The sequence below is a fragment of the Misgurnus anguillicaudatus genome, chromosome 13, assembly GCF_027580225.2.
Source record: "Misgurnus anguillicaudatus chromosome 13, ASM2758022v2, whole genome shotgun sequence".
In the NCBI taxonomy this organism is placed as follows: Eukaryota; Metazoa; Chordata; class Actinopteri; order Cypriniformes; family Cobitidae; genus Misgurnus; species Misgurnus anguillicaudatus.
The window spans coordinates 28,878,600-28,899,103 of record NC_073349.2 but is presented as its reverse complement, the minus strand read 5'-3'; the positions used below and the strand labels follow the sequence as shown (position 1 = coordinate 28,899,103).

The following is a 20,504-nucleotide window of genomic DNA, read 5'->3' as shown; positions in this document are numbered from 1 at the left end:
TTCAATGTAAAAAACTGACCCTTATGAATTGAAAAAAAAACTGTTACGTGTTGAGTTAAGTGTTAATTGTCGGTGTCTATTAAAGTCCATTAAAATGAGAAAAATACTGCAATGTTTTCCTCAAAAAACATAATTTCTTCTCGACTGAACAAGGAAAGACATCAACATTTTGGATGACATGGTGGTGAGTAAATTATCTGGATTTTTCTTTTAAGAAAATGGAATATTCCTTTAAGTGTTTTAGATGCTTACACATCTCCTGTTTGTTCCCCATCTCCTTCCTCATGTGACTCAGTGGTGGTGCGCGAGTCGCTGTCGTAGACTTCGTTCACTTCATCTTCTGTTATGATGTCAAACACCCCATCATCCTTCTCAACTGGATCTGTCACTGGATCACACAACACAGGAAGTTATCAAAGTCACAATGACATCAACCTATAGACTTTTGCATGATAGAGAGGGCCGAAAATGGGTTTTAGCAAGATGGGATACTGCTACGCCTTCAATCTCGCGAGGTGTTAGGATTAGGATAAAAAACTGCCGTATCCCTTCTAGACACAACTCTGAATATGGGCAAGGTTTAGTGGCTCATAAAGTTTCTAATTAACATTCTCAGCTAAAGTAGCACATAGACATCTGAAAAGCCTTAAAATGCACAGCTTTGTTCAATGTGTTGACATCATTTTCACTTAAACGGGACGTTAGGGGAAAACATATCGAGTGGCTCTTCCTCCTTTGAAAATAGCCAATAGTGTTTACCTCTGAGCCTGGAATCTGATGAGAAAGTGCAGAATGATGTCATACATTTTTTATTTGTGTTGGCAAAAAAGTGAAATTGTAAGTTTTAAATGCTTATAACTTCTAAATGTGAAATTGGGGCATACTAGTTTAAGTTAACATATTCATACTAAAATACAGACAAAAAAATATTTATTCCTGTATTTCATCTTTTAAAGGCGGAGTCCATGATGTTTGAAAGCAAATGTTGATATTTGAAATCATCTAAACAAACACGCCCCTACCCCAATAGAATCTGGACCTTCTGTTGATAGACCCGCCCCACACATACGCAACCCGGCATTTGATTTGATTTGATTGGCTATAAGTGTGTTTTGGTAGTCGGCCCGTCTTCTTTTCCAAAGCGTTTTTCAAACATCGTGGACTCCGCCTTTAACATTCTTCATGTGCAAATGTTGAACACTAAGCTGAACAATGTATTTCAGAGTTTGACGGTTGTCTCAATCAAATGTAAAGCTGTAACTTTAGTTTTCAGCCCTTATTTAAAGATGATATAAGACAAAAAAGAAAGGTGTAAAACAGGGGTCTCCAACCGTTTTGGGAGAAAGGGCTTCCACAATGGATAAAACAATGTGGAGGGCTACTTTTTTGATATGGTCTACACAAAACTTTTTTATTGTTTTACTTGATTGTATTTTATTTTTATTGCTGGGCATAGATTAATCGTGATTAATCACATACAAAATAAAAGTGTTTTTTTTTTTGGCATAATATATGTGTGTGTGCTGTGTGTAATTATTATGTATAGTTCACCACACACACACACATACATATATTAATTTCAGAATTTATTATATATATATATATATATATATATATATATATATATATTTACATATATATTTACACACATATATTTACACACATATATATATATATATATATATATATATATATATAAAAGAGCTGGGCATAGATTAATCTACATTAATCTCATACAAAATAAAAAATAAAAGTAATGAGTTTGTGCTGTGTGTAATTATTATGTATATATAAAACCCCACACATTCTTTTTTTATATATATATCGTATAGAATATATTCACATGTAAATGTTTCTTAAATGCATACATGAATGTGTGTGTATTAATATATAAATAAAAATTACACACAACACACACACTTATATATAATGCAAAAGTCACTTTTATTTTGTATGCGATTAATCGCGATTAACCTTTGCCCAGCACTATTTTACTTGTTGATATGTTTAATCATAGTTTAAAATGTTAACATGCATAAAAGAAGCCAAAGAAATATAAAAATATGTAATAAATAAATATTAAAATTAAGGCTATTAACTCTTTCCCCACCATTGACAAGTTATCTTGTCAATTAAGAGAAAACATTTGCATTAAAAAAAGTGTTTCTGAAGAATTTTTATATTAATCTGCAATACCGCGATTATCCACTAGATGGCACTTACTCTATTTATGACAAGGCTAAAACGTTATTTAATAATTTTAAACTTTGTGTAATCATTCTGAATCTGATCTTTAACAGAATTCCTTCACAAAAATGCAATTATTTCAGCTTTTTGCTAAACAATTTGTATTTTTAAAGAAAAATACCCATATTTAAGAGTTTATAAGCAGAAAAAATATATATAAATAGGATGAAACAGACTATATGCGGGTACCATGTTGGAGACCATTGGTGTAAAGTATCCAATATGAAGTTTCTGAATGTTTTTATCAAAAAAAAAAGTTTTGGGGATTTGTTATACAATATTTTTTACGAGTGTAAGTATGTGTGTGTACCTGTAACTGTAGGTGCTGGTGTTGGTTGGCTAGCAGTGTTTCTATGAGGAGATGTGTCATCTTCTGATTGGCTGTTGAGTTCCGCTCTCTCCACTACGGCATTGTGTTGTGTGTAGCATTCGCGACAACAGCGCTCCTTCTTTCCATTTTTTGTCATTGCCAAATTGTTGCTGCAGTAGTAACAGAATATACGGCCACACAATCTGCAGAAACACAGTGCACGTGAAGAAAAACAAAAAGCATTTATAGAAAATCTTAAATGAGAAACAAGTGTATATATTTAAATAAATCAGCGAATTGTAGCTTCTTCATTTCATCTCTCACCACCATCTCACCTGCAGTGATGTCGACGTAGCCACCATGTGAACTGACCCTGACAGCCCAAGCAGCGTGTGGCCTCTTTATCCACCAGCCACCATTGTTCCTCCGCTCTCAATTTCTGCTCAAACTCCAAAGCATCCGACTTCTGCCACAGAGCATCTTTATCCCGGATGGAGAGAGAGAGCAAAGATGAAGAAAAAAGTGGTTGAGAGCTGTTTGCCCATGAAAAACTCATTGCTATGATGTTGGGGTTTCTTGCCAAGATGTTGTGAGCTGTTGGCAGTGAATTGCGATCAGGTGGTTGAGATGTTTACTTGTTTATTAACTCAATCCAAAGACATCAGATATGGGAATCCTAAATATGAAATTCATTCTGCTGTTTTATCACCTGCCTGCTCAAAGCAGTCTGATCACTTAGGACAGTAATAGCACACCTCTTTAAAACAAGCTGCACAATTTTAGTCAAAGTACACGAGAAAGAAAATAACTTTTTCTAGTCGATCTGAATTGAATGCACTCTTGGGTTTCTGGGGTTCCCCGGGGTGTTAATGCACATTTAATGGCTTTGTCATTTTCTTTTCATTTCATAGCGAAGAGAAATTATTCAGTCAGGTCACAGCTGCTGCTGGATCGTATGAATAAATTTCATCTGAACCAAGCTGTTTTTTTATCAAACAAGCTGTTTGGCATGTGTTTTCAGCATATGTCAAACACTTCTGGTGTGGCAATTGAGCTTTTTTGACTTTGTCTTCTACTTTTCGGTCCAACTCTGTTAAGATTTGCGATTTAGAGAAGAAGTTGTGACTGAAGCTTTTTTTAAGCAAGTAGCATAATACAGCATGCAAGATTAAAGTGGTGAGAGACATTATTTGTTGCACTGTGAAATAGCTGCCACTTCATTCAGTACAAAAAAATAACAGTAAAACATCATTTAAAGGTCCACTGGGTAGAATTTTAGCGGCATCTAGTGGTGAGACTGTGAACTGCAACCAACCCCCATTGTTGCATAGTGCATAGAGAAGCTACACACGATGACAGTCAGCATTATTTGTTGCACTGTAAAATAGCTGGCACTTCATTTAGTACAAAAATTAAGGGTAAAAACATATAATTTAAAAGTCCACTGGGTTTTTAGCGGCATCTAGTGGTGAGACTGTGAATTGCAACCAACTGACATTGTTACATAGTGCATAGAGAAGCTACGCACAATGACAGTCGGCTTATTTGTTGCACTTTAAAATAGCTGACACTTCATTCAGTACAAAAAAAAAGAGTAAACACATATTTTTTAAAAGTCCACTGAGTTTTAGCGACATCTAGTGGTGAGACTGTGAATTGCAACCAAACATCATTGTTGCATTGAGAAGCTACGCACGATGATAGTCAGTGTTATTTGTTGCACTTTGATATAGCGGATACTTCATTCAATACAAAAAATAAGGGTAAACATATAATTTAAAGGTCTACTGGGTAGATTTTTAGCGGCATCTTGTGATGAGTCATGTGAATTGCAACCAACTGACATTGATGCATAGTGCATAGAGAAGCTACGCACAATGACAGTCAGCTTATTTGTTGCACTTTAAAATAGCTGACACTTCATTCAGTACTAAAAAAAGAGTAAACACATATTTTTTAAAAGTCCACTGAGTTTTAGCGACATCTAGTGGTGAGACTGTGAATTGCAACCAAACATCATTGTTGCATTGAGAAGCTACGCACGATGACAGTCACCCTACAGTCACATTAGCTACAAAAGTGAACGACACCGAGCGACACGCACTCGCTTGATGGGCGTTCCTTGGCTAGTTTCTCAAAGCGGTATGAAAAGTCACTTTAGAGGTATTGTTAAGTTACAAGAACGGTGCTTTTGGATTTAAAAGTATTTATTTCTCGATAAAAGTAACAAAATATATGAGATAAAATGCCAAACTTATCAGATATATACATAAATACGTATTTTTCGCCATCTTGAATTATTTTCTCAGACTCGACCACAGACCTACTTCACGCTGCTCCTTCACTCTGATTGGCAGTCGCTTTGTTGCATCGCTCAGCATTTGCATAAAATAGCCTGCTTGTCTATTTTGGCCCCGCCTTGCTCGTGCAGCGGCGAGCTCGTCGCTTGTCGCTGGCAAACGGCCACTTCCATTGAAAATGAATGGTAGCCTGTCGCTCTGTCTCTGTCGCTTGTAGCTAATGTGACTGGGGCGTCAGTATTATTTGTTGCACTTTGATATAGCTGAAACTTCATTCAGTACAAAAAATAAGGGTAAACATTTAATTTAAAGGTCTACTGGGTAGATTTTTAGCGGCATCTTGTGATGAGTGATGTGAATTGCAACCAACTGACATTGATGCATAGTGCATAGAGAAGCTATGCACAATGACAGTCAGCTTATTTGTTGCACTTTAAAATAGCTGACACTTCATTCAGTACAAAAAAAAGAGTAAACACATATTTTTTAAAAGTCCACTGAGTTTTAGCGACATCTAGTGGTGAGACTGTGAATTGCAACCAAACATCATTGTTGCATAGAGAAGCTACGCACAATGATAGTTAGTGTTATTTGTTGCACTTTAAAATAGCTGCCACTTCATTCATTTAGCAAAAAAATAAGGGTAAAAACATATCATTTAAAGGTCCACTGAGTTTTAGCGACATCTAGTGGTGAGACTGTGAATTGCAACCAAACATCATTGTTGCATAGAGAAGCTACGCACGATGATAGTCAGTGTTATTTGTTGCACTTTAAAATAGCTGCCACTTCATTCATTTAGTAAAAAATAAGGGTAAAAACATATCATTTAAAGGTCCACTGAGTTTTTAGCAACATCTAGTGGTGAGACTGTGAATTGCAACCTACCACCATTATTGCATAGTGCATAGAGAAGCTACGGTAGCTTCAACAGGACAAACACGTCATCATCTGAAGACGTGGTGGCGTGAAATGGTGATTTTATGTAAGGGGATGTATATGTTGGTAAAAATGTCTCATTCTAAGGTAATAAAAACAATTCAGTTTATTTTATAGAGCACTGATAATATAGTTAGTAATAGATTTAAGGCACATGTAAACATCCAGAATACAGCACATACCGGATGAGCTCGATCAGTCTCTCCTCCAGGTTACATTTGGTTTGACTCAGATCGTCCAACTCAGCCTCCATTCTGAGCTGCTGGTTCTGAGTCTCCATCAAGACCTGATCCAACTTCTGCTTCAACTCGTCCTTCTCATGCTGTACGTCACCAAGAGCCTCTTTGGTGCTGAGAAAAGAGAAAAAAAATGTTAATGCATTAAAATGCAACCCAACCGATAATTACTAAAACCGAATCACTTCCAGAGTCAAAGATGCTTATCATAAAGATCCATTTGGAAATCCATTAGTGATGCACTGGCATTAAGTAAAAAGCAGTCCAGACTGGCATTCACATTGGCTTTATATGTGCACATCCATTACCTGTACAGCATTAAACCTTTATGATATGCGTGTATGTCTGAATGTTTACCTCATTACACTTTCCTGCAGTTTCTGCGTCTCATTCTCTCCCTCGCGGATCAAAGCTTCGCAATTAGTTATGTGCGAGTCCTTCTCCGCTATCAGTCGAGAGTATTCGAGATTTATTCCCTGAAAGTGTATATACACAAACAAACAACTAAATATATGAGAACATTATGAACACCACCTACATTGAGAACCACGTCGTATCTACATTAAGGGCAGACGGGGTCAACTCCATCTGGTATGTTTCTTACAATATCACAGACTATCCTTTCACATGCACCTGGCATAATACGAGTAAACATGTGTGAAAGCTAAAACTTGCATAAACCTTTTAAAGTAAATACGTTAGGGTGCACTCGCCCTTCTGTAAATTGGTTTATGTAAATTTTTGGTAATAACTTTCTCTTTACTTAATTATAAACACTTTGTATTCATATCGTGAATAAGTTCTGTCTATGAAAGAAACTTTGAAATGATTATAACTTTAAAGTGAAAAGCTAGAGATTAAACGCTGCTCTTATGATAAAATGTCAATTAAATCCCTCATGGACTGACAGATCTTGACAGCAAAGTCATTCTTTTATTTTTATTTTTTCACATTTTCATGTGCTTTTCTTTTTATCTGAACTTCGATGTACTTTTAAGTGCAAGTTGATACCTAAAGAGCCGTGTTGTATTGTAGGATAGTGTTTCACTTCAATAATTGCTCAATTTTCAGTATATATTTCGTTTGTGATTAGTTTTGTTACAGGTTTGTTCATGCGAGCAGAGCGAGATAATAATCACCACTTTAGGCAAATCGATGCTCATTTTCAATGCAATTCTCAAACTGATATAAAATGATTAGGGCTGTCTGTATGTGACTTCATTGGGTCTGTCAACAGATTGATTGTGCCGCACCAGAAATGAAAAGTCAGAGATGTCAGAGTTTTTTAATCTATCTACAAAATGAACTGCTGTTTGCTTAATAGCTTAACAGCCTTTTACACCAAGATACTACCATGTTAAAAAACTTTGTGCCATGTTTTTTTGGGGCAGTGCCACTGAATTAGTACCTCAAACCACTATGTAAACCAGGGTGGCACGGTGGCACAGTGACTCAATGGGTAGCCCTGTCTTGCCTCACAGCAACAAGGTCCCTGGTTTGAGATCCGGGTAGGTGCTGGCATTTCTGTGTGAAGTTTGCATGTTCTCCGTGTGTCAGCGTGGGTTTACTCCGGGTACTCCAGGTTTTATACCACAGGCCAACAGCATGCAGGTCAGGTATATGGACACATCAAGTTGCCCGTCCCCTAACATGTTTATCAATTTGTGAGGAGTGGATTGTGAGTGAATAAGGCCATAGATACTGGAATGGCATTACGAATAAACAAATAACACTATGTAAATACCATGGTAAATATATGGTAAGTATTTAATACCATGGTATTTGGTATGATTTGTGGTTACATCCATTAAAGGAACACGCCGATCCAGAGTTAGATAAGTCCAAGCATACCTTTTTCATCTCCGTGTGTGCCGTAACTCTGTCTGACACACCCACCGTTAGCTTAGCTTAGCATAAAGACTGGAAATAAATGGCTCCAGCTAGCATACTGCTCCCAATAAGTGACCAAATAACGGCAACATTTTCCTATTTATATGTTGTGATACGTCTAGTCACAGCGTGTACAAATAACAAGGTCATATGAGACACAGCCGTAAATCTCTCTGACGCACCCATCGCTAGCCTAGCTTAGCACAAAGACCAGAAGTTAATGGCTCCAGATAGCATACTGCTCTCAATAAGTGACAAAATAACGCCAACATTTTTCTATTTATATGTTGTGATTTGTAGAGTCACAGCGTGAACAAATAACAAGGTCATATGAGAAACAGACGTAACTCTGTCTGACACACCCACCGTTAGCTTAGCATAAAGACTGGAAATAAATGGCTCCAGCTAGCATACTGTTCTCAATAAGTGACAAAACAACACCAACATTTTCCTATTTATACGTTGTGATTTGTATAGTCACAGCGTGAACAAGTAACAAGGTCATATGAGAGACAGCCATCTATATTCTCAGAAAGCGAAGCACTGCTACTTGGGCGGAGTGATTAGCGCAACACTTGCGCGACTTTCTGCTCCCCACCATGGGGCTTCTTAGGTGCTGTAAGCAAATCATTGTCTCTCAAATTACCTTGCCATTTGTTCACGCTGTGACCATACAAATCACAACATATAAATAGAAAAAAATGTGGCATTATTTTGTCACTTATTGGGAGCAGTATGCTAGCTGGAGCCATTGACTTCCAGTCTTTGTGCTAAGTTAGGCTAGCGGTGGGTGCTTCAGACAGAGCCACGGCACGCACGGAGATAAAAAAAGATATGTATGGACCTATCCAACTCTGGGGGATGCGGTGAATAAGCTAAAGTCCCAAAAAGTCGACGTGCTCCTTGAAAGCTAATTTTTTTCTGTTAAGGGCTCGGCCCATTTTTTGCCCAGGAATGTATAAATAGCATTGTGTCAAACACAACTATGCAAAAAGAAAACTTCTTGCATAAAATAGATTCAAGAACTTTCAATGACCTGTATTTATGTAAATATATTTTCAAAAACTTCCCAGGGACTTGAATTGTTCCCCCCAGATTCACAAACTTTCAAGGATTTCAAGGACCTGTTGGAACCCTGGAATTTCTGAAGGAGGGAGTTCATAGAACAAGGAAGACATCAGCCCGTTTTTAGGACAGTGAAGACAGTGGTATAGAGATAAGTACATTGTGTGAAAACATGAACACGTTATCCTGCGCACTGTAAACACAATCAAAGCTTCAAAAACACAGGAAGAACGCAACCTTTAATGTTTTGTAACTTTTTGTAAGAAGAGCATTTAGGTCAATGACAGTTGTGTCTGATTGACAAATATCTGCAGGAAATAACGTTCACTGTTTCTAACTATAGACATAATGAGAGGGAAATTATTCATCACTGTCTGGCAATTAACCTCAATCTCCTCCAGTTCTTTTAAAGTGAATCTTAAATGAGCGACAACAAAATGAGCAGCAATAGATCACATATTCAGTGCCTTATAAAATCGGTGTTATTAGCCGAAAGAGATGAATAAGACTGATTAAGGTAGTGGTATGCAAAGATGATTATGTAGATATAATTGACAATTAAAGGGAAAATTGATGATATCTTATTCAATCCTCATTCACAGTTTCACATGGCACAGCATGAGCCAAAATGTGACATTGAAATGTCTCGTAGCATTAAAACATTTACAGACCTCTAATTCTGATAATTTGGCCTCCAGCTCCGATGTCTTCTTCATCTCCATGTTTAGCTGAGTTTTCAAACCCTCAAGCTCTTCTTTCAGGTGCTAGATAAAAAACATTCATTTATATTTATGTAATTAAAAGATGACCTTATTAAAAGCGACCCCCAGGGTATTCAAGATATGCATTTTGTCAGTATAAGTGTTCCCTGGAAATCTAACAACATTTGCATTGCTAATAAAATTCTCAATCAACTGAGCTAAAGGACAACAAAAAATCCCTTCAAGCAATCCAGATTCATCCTGATCAAAGCTTTGTTTAATTTATTTTAAAACCAATGTATAATTTTACATGCTAAATATCTCTATTACCTTTATTTGGTTCTTGAAGGCCATGCTCTCTGTGCTCATCTGAAATTTAATCGTGGCAATCTCCTCTCGTGCAGCATCCCGTTCGCCCTCGGTTTTATCCAGCAACTGCTTTATCTCCAACACAGTTCCTGCAAGTTTCTCCGTCTGCTGGAGCTCCTCTTGAAGACTAGTGTTGTCCTGATGAAGAGCCACCAGACTGGCATTAAGTCGGTCTGTTTCCTTCTCACCCTGCTCTTGCAGTTCCTGGATCCGAGCAGCTTCGGCAACCCAGCGTTCCCGAGCTTCCTCCCGCTCGGCAGTCAGCCGGCAAATTGTCATCCCCAATTCGGCCATTTCAGTGTTGACCCTATGGAGACTTTCTCTGGTCTCTCCATTTTCCAGGACTAATCTGTCATTCTGTGCCTTCAGGTCTACCAGCTCCTCCTGGGCGGAGGAGAGTTGAGCAGTTAACTGAGAATGTAAAGATGTCTCCTGGCTCAGTTGCGATGTAACAGCTTCTATTCGTTCGCTAGCTTGCAAAAGTTCGTTCACATGCTTTCGGTTCTGCTCTTCAGCCTGCTTCTTCAGTTGCTCAGTCAAGGTATGAAGTTCTGCACAGGAAGCTTCGGTGACTTCCAGTCTTGCTTGCGTTTTATCTTTCTCCTGCACAGAACTGTGAAGTTTAGCCCTAAGACCAACCAACTCCTCCCGAAGCCTGGTTACTTCTTTTGCACTCAGTCCGAGCTGATCCTCAAGAAGTTTTACCTTTGAAGTCATATCTTGGGTTTCCTTAGCCTGACATGCGCTTTGCTCAAGTTGAGCCTTCTCTGCAATTGTCCTCTGAGTCTCCAGATGCTCGATCATCTCTGTTTGTTTAACAAAAGCTCTTTCTGCCTCAGTCTTCCCCTTTTCCAATTCCCTTTCCCGTTCTTCAAGTTCTTTTACCCTTACTTGGAGCTCCTCACAAAGCTTCTCCGTGTCTTCAAGCTGGGAATCCCTCTCTTTAAGTTGCACAGTCAGGTTTTCCTCATTGCATCTCGCAGTACCGAGACTCTTCTCAAGTTCAGAAATCTGGCTGTTGATGTTACGTATCTCCTCCTGCATGGCTGCGAGAGACCTTTTAAGACTCACCTGAACCTCCATGAGGTCCTTGTTATTCTGCTGTAGCGTGCGGATGGAACTCTCCGATTCCTTCAGTTGCATGTTGGCCTTTTGCAGATTTTCATCCAAACTCTTGTTCTCATCTCTCATCCGTTGCTCTCGTTCATCCACAGTGACTTTAGCATCATCGATCTGTGCTCGCAACTGCTTCTCTGAGGCTCTCAATCCAGCCAACTCATTTTCAATCATAGATTTGCTTTCAGACAATTCCTTTGTGGTCTCCTCATTCCTTTGCACCGTCTGTAGGAGCTTGCTGTTTTGCTCCATAAGCTCAGTGCATTTATTTTGGTATTCATCAGTCTTCTTGGCCTGGTCTTTGATGTTAGTATCCATTTCTTTTATCATCTCATCTAGATTTTGATTCTTGCTCATAAGCTTATCTGATTCTTTCTCCAGTAACTGGAATTTCTTGGTACTGGAGAGCAGTTCATCTTCTTTATTCTTTAGCTGAGTCTGCAAGGTTTGTACCTGACCTTCTAGACTTTCTTTTACAATTCTCATCTTTTTCTCAAGCTCTTCTTTATCCTCTTGCATTTGTTTCCTATCCTTCCTCGTCTGCTTTTCCAATTTTTCCAAAGCATCTTGCAGTTGCTTCTGCAGGTTGCTGGTTTCTTTTTCTCGCTCTGCAAGCTCCCCCTGAAGTCTTTCAATGACATTACAGTGCTCTTCTGTCTTGGTCTGCAGTTTTTCACCTTGCTCTGTCAAAGTGAATAATTTGGCTTCTGCTTCTTTGAGTGCTCCATCTTTCATTCTGACCTCCTCAGCAAGCCGTTCTGCTTGCCTACGTCTTTCTTCTCCCTCCGCTATAGCTTCCATTCTTACATTTTCGGCCTCCTTCAATTCATTTAACAGTTGGTGAATCTTCTGGGCAGAGTTGAAGTCGCTGGATGCTCTCTGTCCTTTCTCATTCAGTACTCCATCTAGCTTAGCCATCAGTTCTTCATTTTTCCTCTCCGCTACTGCCAGCATGTCTTGGAGGTCCTTATGGGAAGCCTCTCTGATGCTCTCCCGTCCCCTTAAGACCTCCAGCTCATGGGACAAGGTTCGTTCTCTCTCAGCAAGCACATGCAAGTTCTTCTGAAGTTCCTGATGGTTGGCTTGGGCATCCAGAGAAACGTCCAGCTGTCTTTGGAGTTCCACCACGACCCCGCGGAGTTCAGCCGATTCTCCACCTAACTCCTGCACCCGGTCAAGCAGCTCTCTTTGCTTCAGTTCGGACTGGTCCAGCTCCAGACGAAGTTCATCTTCAGCACTGATTGAAGATTCATTTAGTATGCTGGAGCTTTGCATAGACAAATCAGATAGAAGTCCATGTCCAAAGTCTGGACTTCCAGGAAACTCGTGGGTCTGCTAAAATTTTGGGAAAGAGAATGATAGAGATTTACACTTGAGACAAACACTGCTATCTGATCTAGCAGTGCAATTCAAAATGCCATTGTTGCACATCATCTTATTTATATATATTGCATGCTGGACCCGCTGAAGTACCTGCGAGTAGCTGCTAGCCAAACTGTTAATACTCGAACTACGACTTGGTGGTTTCCACATGTGACTGGGCGAGCTAGTCATACCCAACGTCCTCCTGTGGTACAATTTAGAAAATACAATCTGTTTATTATGACAAAAACACATGCATACAAATAATGTTTATAATAACATGCTCTGTCAAAGTGATTTGATCACAAATAATAGCAGGATCACGTGTGTTTTAGTGCGTGCACTGCTTACATCTTTCTGAAGCCAGTGCTGTCTTACCTTGCAAAAGTGGGCCATGCTGAGTCGAGATCATGACCTCTGGATGCCAAATCAAACTGAACGTCATTTAACTCATAGAGATAAGTAATGATGTCCACACTGAGATGGGATTTTAGTAATGGACTCCGGGAATTATACCAGTCACTACAGAAAAACACCAGAAAAATAATTTTAATCTGGTAACTTTGTTATCTCTACTGGCACAAATGCATATCATATCTGCATTAATAAAAGTACCACCCCAACTGATGACAAAATCTATTATGAAATTTATTATGAAAACATGATAAAAACAGGATTGTGATCTGTAAAAAACTTTATTTCTTTACTCACCTATATAAACACAAACAGTATATAGGGATTTGTTAGATAAAAATGCATTTAAAAGGGATAAACAAAAATAAAAACTTCATAAAAAGGCTTTCAAACTGGCCTTCGTTTCATCACAAAAACAGTATTGTTTTCTTAAAGTATTAATAGGGATTGAAATGAGGAAACACAAATCAAATATCACATATGAATTTATAAACAAATCAAATGTTCTTTGAATAAATGTATTGATGTTTAAACAGGGAAGCTTTATAAAGAAGTAAAACTCATTGTGGGTAGCGACCTTTGTATTGTTTCAATACCGCAACTGGGTTAAGAGGAAACAGTAGTTTTTGCCTTTTTTGGTTTGAAAAGTGAATTCAGATTTGTTTTTGAACCTATTATAAAAAGTACGACTTATTTTGGGTGTACATTTTATAACTGATTGAATAGAAATGTTGCAAATACTAATATTGATGCTTTAGTTTATTTAATTTTCAATTAACTGTCTTAATTTTAAACAAGGTCATATCAGAGTGATTAAACCTGCAGCATTTTCTAAATGACCCTTTTAATGTGTTTGGAAAGCATACAATACACAAAAATCTTGCTAAAGAAATTTAAAAAAATGTTTTATATCACCTTAAAACACAAAACCCAACAGCTCAATAGCAAAAGTGTCTCACCAAACTATTAAAATAAAAATTATTTTGTTTACTTTCATATCCATAAATATTCCTAAAACTTTAGATTCACATTTATTACATTCACATTTGGCAGACACTTTAATCCAAAGCGTGTGTTCCCTGGGATCAAACCCATAAACTTTTGTGCCATGGGTTTTATAATACACTTTTTTTAAGTGTGTGTGTTTTTCTGATAATGCATTTGTACTGCTAATGCAATGCCTATAGCTCAGTTGATTGAGCATTGCATTCGAACCCATGGAAACCTTTACATTGTCTGTACTGTAAATCCATATATATAAAGATTGATGAGGTGATAAGAGGTGTTACCTGGTGACTCTTTGGTTCATAAGGCACTGTTGAAATGTGTCAGCCAGTCGCTGGTGTACCAGTGAGTAACGGATAAATGCTCGGCCTTTACCCAGAGATGTCTTCAGCTGAAAGTGAGGAAGAGGCAAAGATCAGCAGAGCTTTTTCCATCACTCAACACTTAAATGTATATCAAGCATGTCTCAGAAATTACAGCTTCACTTAAAACTAAATGCTATCAAAATAAGAAGCATACAGTTACAAACATCTCTTCATGTACTATTTTGCACATGATTTCAAATGACATCATACAAACAAATTTTGTTGTTTTTTCCACATTTAAGCGGAAGATTTTCATTACCGCAACGTCTTCATGACTGGATTTGGGTTCTTTGACATGGAAATATTTATAATTAAAAAATAAAAAGCTACAGTGCATGTTATACTATAAGCATTTACAGTAAAGAAACATGTGGTATTTGGTGATCATTAGTAAATGTAGAGACAAAAATAAGGAATATAAATGTGTCCAAGAAAATTTTTCTCATCCTCTGCAACAATTTTCAATCATTGTTTAAGCCCTCAAGGAACTAACATTTTCAAATAAAAAATAGTTGGAAGGGACATAATTGACTGTGACACTCAAGATGGCTACCAGGTAAGCAGTTTTTATTTTTCTCTCCAGATAAAAGTTGAAATTTTGTTTGTCATAGTACCTAAACAACTTTTAAGTTCTCATTACCGAAACATGAGTTTGTAAAATTTGAGAACTAAATTGAGAACTAAAAGTTGTTTAGGTACTATGACATTATCATTACCGCAACATTATATTACATTTGAAAATTTGTTGTCATAGTACCTAAACAACTTTTTAGTTTTCATTACCGAAACATGAGTTTGTAAAATTTACAAACTTATGTTTCAATAATGAGAACTAAAAGTTGTTTTGGTACTATGACATTATCATTACCACAACATGATATTACATTTGAAATTTTGTTGTCATAGTACCTAAACAACTTTTTAGTTTTCATTACCGAAACATGAGTTTGTAAAATTTACAAACTCACGTTTCGGTAATGAGAACTAAAAGTTGTTTAGGTACTATGACATTATTATTACTGCAACACGATATTACATTAAATATACGCATTTAATGTTTTGTAGTGTTGTGGTAATGATAATTTTTTATAATGATAACCTTTTAGGTCTGGATTTCGTGAGAATCACCCTGTTGCATTAAATTCACAATTAGCTACTTAGCTGATGCTTTTATCCAAATGAAAAGCATAAGCAATTTAATATTTGATAACCAAGTGGCTTCTGCGAATAAATGATGCTAAACCTTTTCTAACTAACTTTGCTTATCTGAGCCATTATATTTGATCAGCTGGTGATTTTTGGTGGATGTATGAAGTCAATATACACACAGGTGTCCTAGAAGATTAACCAGAGTTGTAGTTTATCACATTTACTATAGACATATGTCAAATAGACATTTGACAACAAAGGCTTATTTGGTAAATTTTTCGTCTGCCTGAAACGTGCACTTGTGATAAATAATCTTTCTTTCGGAAAATAAATGCCACTTGTTTATATTTTGTTAATAAATGCAAAAATGCTCAAACATTTTATGGTGTATTTTGGGGAAAACTGTACAGTATGAAAAAAATGGTCAAAAGTTTACATACCCATGGCTCGTAATGTATTGTGTTGGTTTCTTAAGCATCAGGAAATGTTTGTATCTTTTGTAAGAGGTTTGTATAAGTCTCTCAATTGTTCTCGAATAATCTCAACGTCATGGTTAATGTTTCAAAGAGGCCAAACATGCAGAAGGTGCAGAAAAATTTGCACGACCTGCAAGATTTTTCTGAAGATCAGTGGGCCGTTTAATCTCAGATCAAAAAAGAGACTCATAAACAACAATCACAATACATAAAAATAGTTGCTGATCACACAGTATTAAGACCCAAGGGTATGTAAACTTTTGAACTGGGTTTTTTATTTTAATAAATGCCGTTAATATTCTGTGTTGTAACTTATATGCAAAAGCATCCTTTTATGTGAAATAGCTTATTAAAGGGATACTTCACCGATTTAGCATTCAGCTTTGTATCTGTAGAAACCCGGCAGTATTACTGAATGACCATGTTTCCCTCCCTCATTTCCCCCTGAGAGGAGAGATATCTGCATTTTGGTTCTGCAAAAAAGTCCTCCGATGATGTAATATGACGATTTTTGCATCATCGGAGGACTTTTTTGCAGAACCAAAATGCAGATATCTCTCCTCTCAGGGGGAAATGATGGAGGGAAACATGGTCATTCAGTAATACTGCCGGGTTTCTACAGATACAAAGCTGAATGCTAAATCGGTGAAGTATCCCTTTAAGAACAGCACTACACTACAAAAACAAATTGAAATTAGTGATCTCTCATTTTTTGATAAAACCTAACATTTTTACAGATTTTGCAAGGGGTATGTAAACTTACGAGCTCAACTGTATGTATAAAAGGTCTACAAAAGTATATTCTATTATAGATAACCTGCAAATGCTTTTTTGCAAATTCTATATATCAAATTATTAAAAATATATTGCAGCCAGTGTTACATAATTCAAAATTTAAATATAAATAATTTTTATAACCAGCTACACAGAAAAAGTTGCATAATGTCCAGAGTTAATTTACTGTTACATCAATAGAAGCAAAGTCCCAAAATGTAACATTTTACCACCGAAACCGGACACCAATCAGCTGGAGGAAGCTGGTTATCTCTGTGGCATTACTAAGTGTCAAGACAATACATATCAACGTCACTCATAACAATATAAACCAACCCATCACATGGAAGTGGCATTTTTAACTATACACGCTATTTGAATCACATTATCTGTTATGGTATCTAAACAATGAAGAACTTGATCAATCACACCCCTGTAATCTTCTGTATTTCGGGAAAAACGGAACTGTAACCAGCAGATAGGAAGGTTTAGACAAAAGGTTTGTGTCTAGGTGCGTGTATGTGCAGGCATTTGTTCTCTACTAACACAAACAACCCACAACTACTATGTGTGAAATGAATCAGAATTACCTCTGAAATAGATTTGACAAAACGGATTCCATCATTTGCTCCTTTGATTTTGGCCAGACAATCACTGAAATAATCCCAGTAGTCCTTTCTGGAACCCAGAAATGTTGTTTTCTCCTTCTGGTCGAACTGGACAAGACAATAAGACAACACTTGAAATAAACTTGAGAACAATCATATGAAAAGATGCAAAAAAAATGATCCACATGACAATAAATGCTTCTCATGTACTTAAATGAGCTTTTGCTCTGCAGGCTTATAAGCAATTCCAGCGTTATAGATGTGACATTTGCAGCCAAAACTTAAAATATAAATTCTTAGAGAATGCATTTTTACCAATATATTGAATCATCTGTTTATATTTGCCTAAACCCCTGATGATAAGAGTCCAGACATCAAAAAATACCAGTCTATGTTCATGCTTTCTATTTTAGATGAAAAAAAACATGCATGCGTTATGGATGTGACAAAAAAGTTTTTAGGTTAAAGTAATTTCTTGTATTAAAATGCGGAAACCAGAAACAATACCCAACAAATGGGGAAGGGATGTCTCTTCAAAAAACATTTTATATGTTTTAATTTAATTTGTATCCGCATTTATGAGGAAGAAAACAGCATTTCTCCGTTGGGGACGTGACAATTCTGAAATTTGCACTTACTAAACTATTGAAAATAAAAAAAATGCTTTAGAAATGGGTATTTAAACCACCAAATATTGATATCTGAGATATCAGTATGGGGAAAAACTTTACTTTTCATGATAAGGTTGACATTTGCAGGGAACTGGCCTTGTGTTTATAAATTTTACAAAACAAAAACACTTTTATCATTCATATGGATGAGTTAGATCAAAGAGTAGTGTAAACACTTCTGATACTGTAAGTCTCCTGTATATAGTACATGAAAAAGCATCCCAGGTCGCACCTCATGATGGATACTTTGAGGACTATATGCAACATATAGTCACATATATGCAAAGTTTTTGTTATTTCATATTATTACATGGCTCTCTAAAATGCTAGATTCTGATTGGCCAGTCGCAATTCTTTTCAGATAACTACAGCTCAAACACAAGGCAACCTGGATGCTGCAAATTATATTGACAGGTACAGTTTAATTTTACACTTAATTAAATATAAATATGTCTTTTAATAACATATCCTGCATTATATTTACAAATTACTAAACCAAATACTGTGTTTGTGACATTTGCCGTGTAATAAGCAGTATAATGTACATGCAGAAGGTTGTTATCGCGAAATAAGCCCCTTCAGTGTGATACAAGACCCTCTGCTTCACTGATCACACTGTCAGGCTTATTTCTGTGATAACAACGTACTGCCTATACATTATCACTTACATATTGATTACCTCTATTCTTAAATGTGGAGATTAAAGCAACACTAAAGAGTTTTTGCTCTTTGCTCCCCCTACAGGTTAGAAGCGTAATTGTCCATTACCACTGTCGTAAATACTGCAGCATAGCTGGCTCTGATTGGATTGTAGGTCTGCCGTAAAGCAAGTTTTTATAGTTTTCACTCGAACTACAGGACCGCGACCCGACGGTTGGAAACTTCTTTAGTGCGGTTTTGGCCGATAGAGGGCTGCAAGCTAATGTGAAAGTGCCGAGTGGATGAACGACTGAAACTTTTTTGGAAACGTTATTTTAAGGTAAAAAAAACTGTTTGGTGTTGCTTTAAGTAGGTATGTCTTAAACTTTGTTTGTATTTCTAACCTGAAGCAGGTACTCCAGTTTATAGGAGAATTTGTGCAGGTTGGAGCTGTCATCTGTAATCGGTTCTCCATTCTCCTTGAACTCTTTTGCTATCTCTGATATAGCATCGTGCAGGGAAATAAAAAGACAAACTATCAAAATACACAGATTTCTATATTCTGATGCAATTTAACATGCAACCATCTTTAACTTCTGTCCGAACAGATTTCATAGTCTATGGGGCGGTTTCCCGAACAGGGATTATCTTAAACCAGGACTAGGCCTTAGTTTAATTAGGAAATATAACTAGTTTTAACAAATAATGCCTTACTAAAACATTACTTGTGTGCATTTTGAGGCAAAACAAAGGGAACTGATGTATTTTAGGATAAGTCAGTGCAAGTTGTTTTCAGTTTGGAAAGCTCTTACATTTATTTTAGTCTATGACTAGTCTAATCCCTATCCAGGAAACCGCTTCTATAAATTTTATTAAAGGATTAAGGCATGCATCTCTCCCAATCTCAGTTTAAAACTTTTGTACTCTGGTAAGCACTATTTTAATTTCAGATTTCTGTTCCGATTTCTTTTACTCAAGTCGATTTCATGTACTTCTGAAACTGAAACGTCACACATGGGGAAAAACTCTAAGCTCGTAATAGTAATCGCAGTACTATTTATTCTCGTTTGAACCTGAATACACCTGCTCTGTCTTTTTCTATTTCCTCCATGTTGGCAAATACACATCCACAGACTCTCTCACATAAACACAGTACCGTGCAGTTCTCTGATAATGCGTTGAAGCTGACCCTCCCCGACTGCAGAACCAGCGGCCATACTGTGACTTGCTTTCTGCCAACCAGATCAAGAGATCATCTGGGGTCTGCTGAAAGAAAAAAAATCATAAACAATGATGGGCAACAGAAAAAAACAATTGCTGATATGCAAAACACCACATTGTTTTATTATTGTAATGAAGCATTATATCAATCACAACATTAAATACCTTTAAAAAGGGTATCACAAATATTCTGTCAGGTTGTTTCATAAAGTATGTTTAAGGTTCTTATTGAACCAAAACGTTTCTACAGAAAGGTAACAAGAAATATTTATTTTAGGAACCTTTGACTTGTGTCCTTTTTAATGCTTATTAAGGTCCTGGGAACCACCTTCAGAAACAGTAGGGAGGCACGATATATCGGCCGATAATGATAATAACTGCTTATTTTTAATATTATCGGTTATCGGTCTGATAGCATAATTAAACCGATAAATGAAAGCCGATAAATGATGGATTATTTTGGTTTGTTTAACCACTTCACTTGCTCATTGCATGCCATGTGGAGTTTTGATTGGTGCTTTCTGTGACGTAGCACAAAGATGACACGTGTTGCGGGCTTAAGAAGAGTATGCTAGTCTAGTGCAAAGACAAGATGTCTGCGGTCTGGGAGTTTTTCATTGTGAAAATAATATGAATATTTATCGGCC

At 36.9% G+C, this 20,504-nt stretch overlaps 1 protein-coding gene across 4 annotated transcripts in view; it reads right to left on the bottom strand.

Annotated features, from left to right (window-relative positions):
* Positions 1 to 20,504, bottom strand: part of fyco1a (FYVE and coiled-coil domain autophagy adaptor 1a) — a 47,929-nt gene that overhangs the window by 9,770 nt on the left and 17,655 nt on the right. For 2 of the 4 annotated variants that reach the window (XM_073875536.1, XM_073875534.1), the window contains exons 2-14: positions 19,800 to 19,902; positions 19,041 to 19,154; positions 17,309 to 17,434; positions 14,239 to 14,345; positions 12,914 to 13,057; positions 12,647 to 12,740; positions 10,019 to 12,508; positions 9,659 to 9,751; positions 6,390 to 6,508; positions 5,985 to 6,146; positions 2,893 to 3,051; positions 2,558 to 2,760; positions 253 to 388 (exon numbers count right to left, since the gene is read on the bottom strand). In XM_073875536.1, the coding sequence (XP_073731637.1) occupies positions 253 to 388; positions 2,558 to 2,760; positions 2,893 to 3,051; positions 5,985 to 6,146; positions 6,390 to 6,508; positions 9,659 to 9,751; positions 10,019 to 12,508; positions 12,647 to 12,740; positions 12,914 to 13,057; positions 14,239 to 14,345; positions 17,309 to 17,434; positions 19,041 to 19,154; positions 19,800 to 19,853 (4,001 nt within the window). In that variant the 5' untranslated portion in view covers positions 19,854 to 19,902. The remainder of the gene's footprint in view (positions 1 to 252; positions 389 to 2,557; positions 2,761 to 2,892; positions 3,052 to 5,984; positions 6,147 to 6,389; positions 6,509 to 9,658; positions 9,752 to 10,018; positions 12,509 to 12,646; positions 12,741 to 12,913; positions 13,058 to 14,238; positions 14,346 to 17,308; positions 17,435 to 19,040; positions 19,155 to 19,799; positions 19,903 to 20,504) is intronic. The other 2 variants (XM_073875537.1, XM_073875535.1) reach the window with 2 other exon arrangements.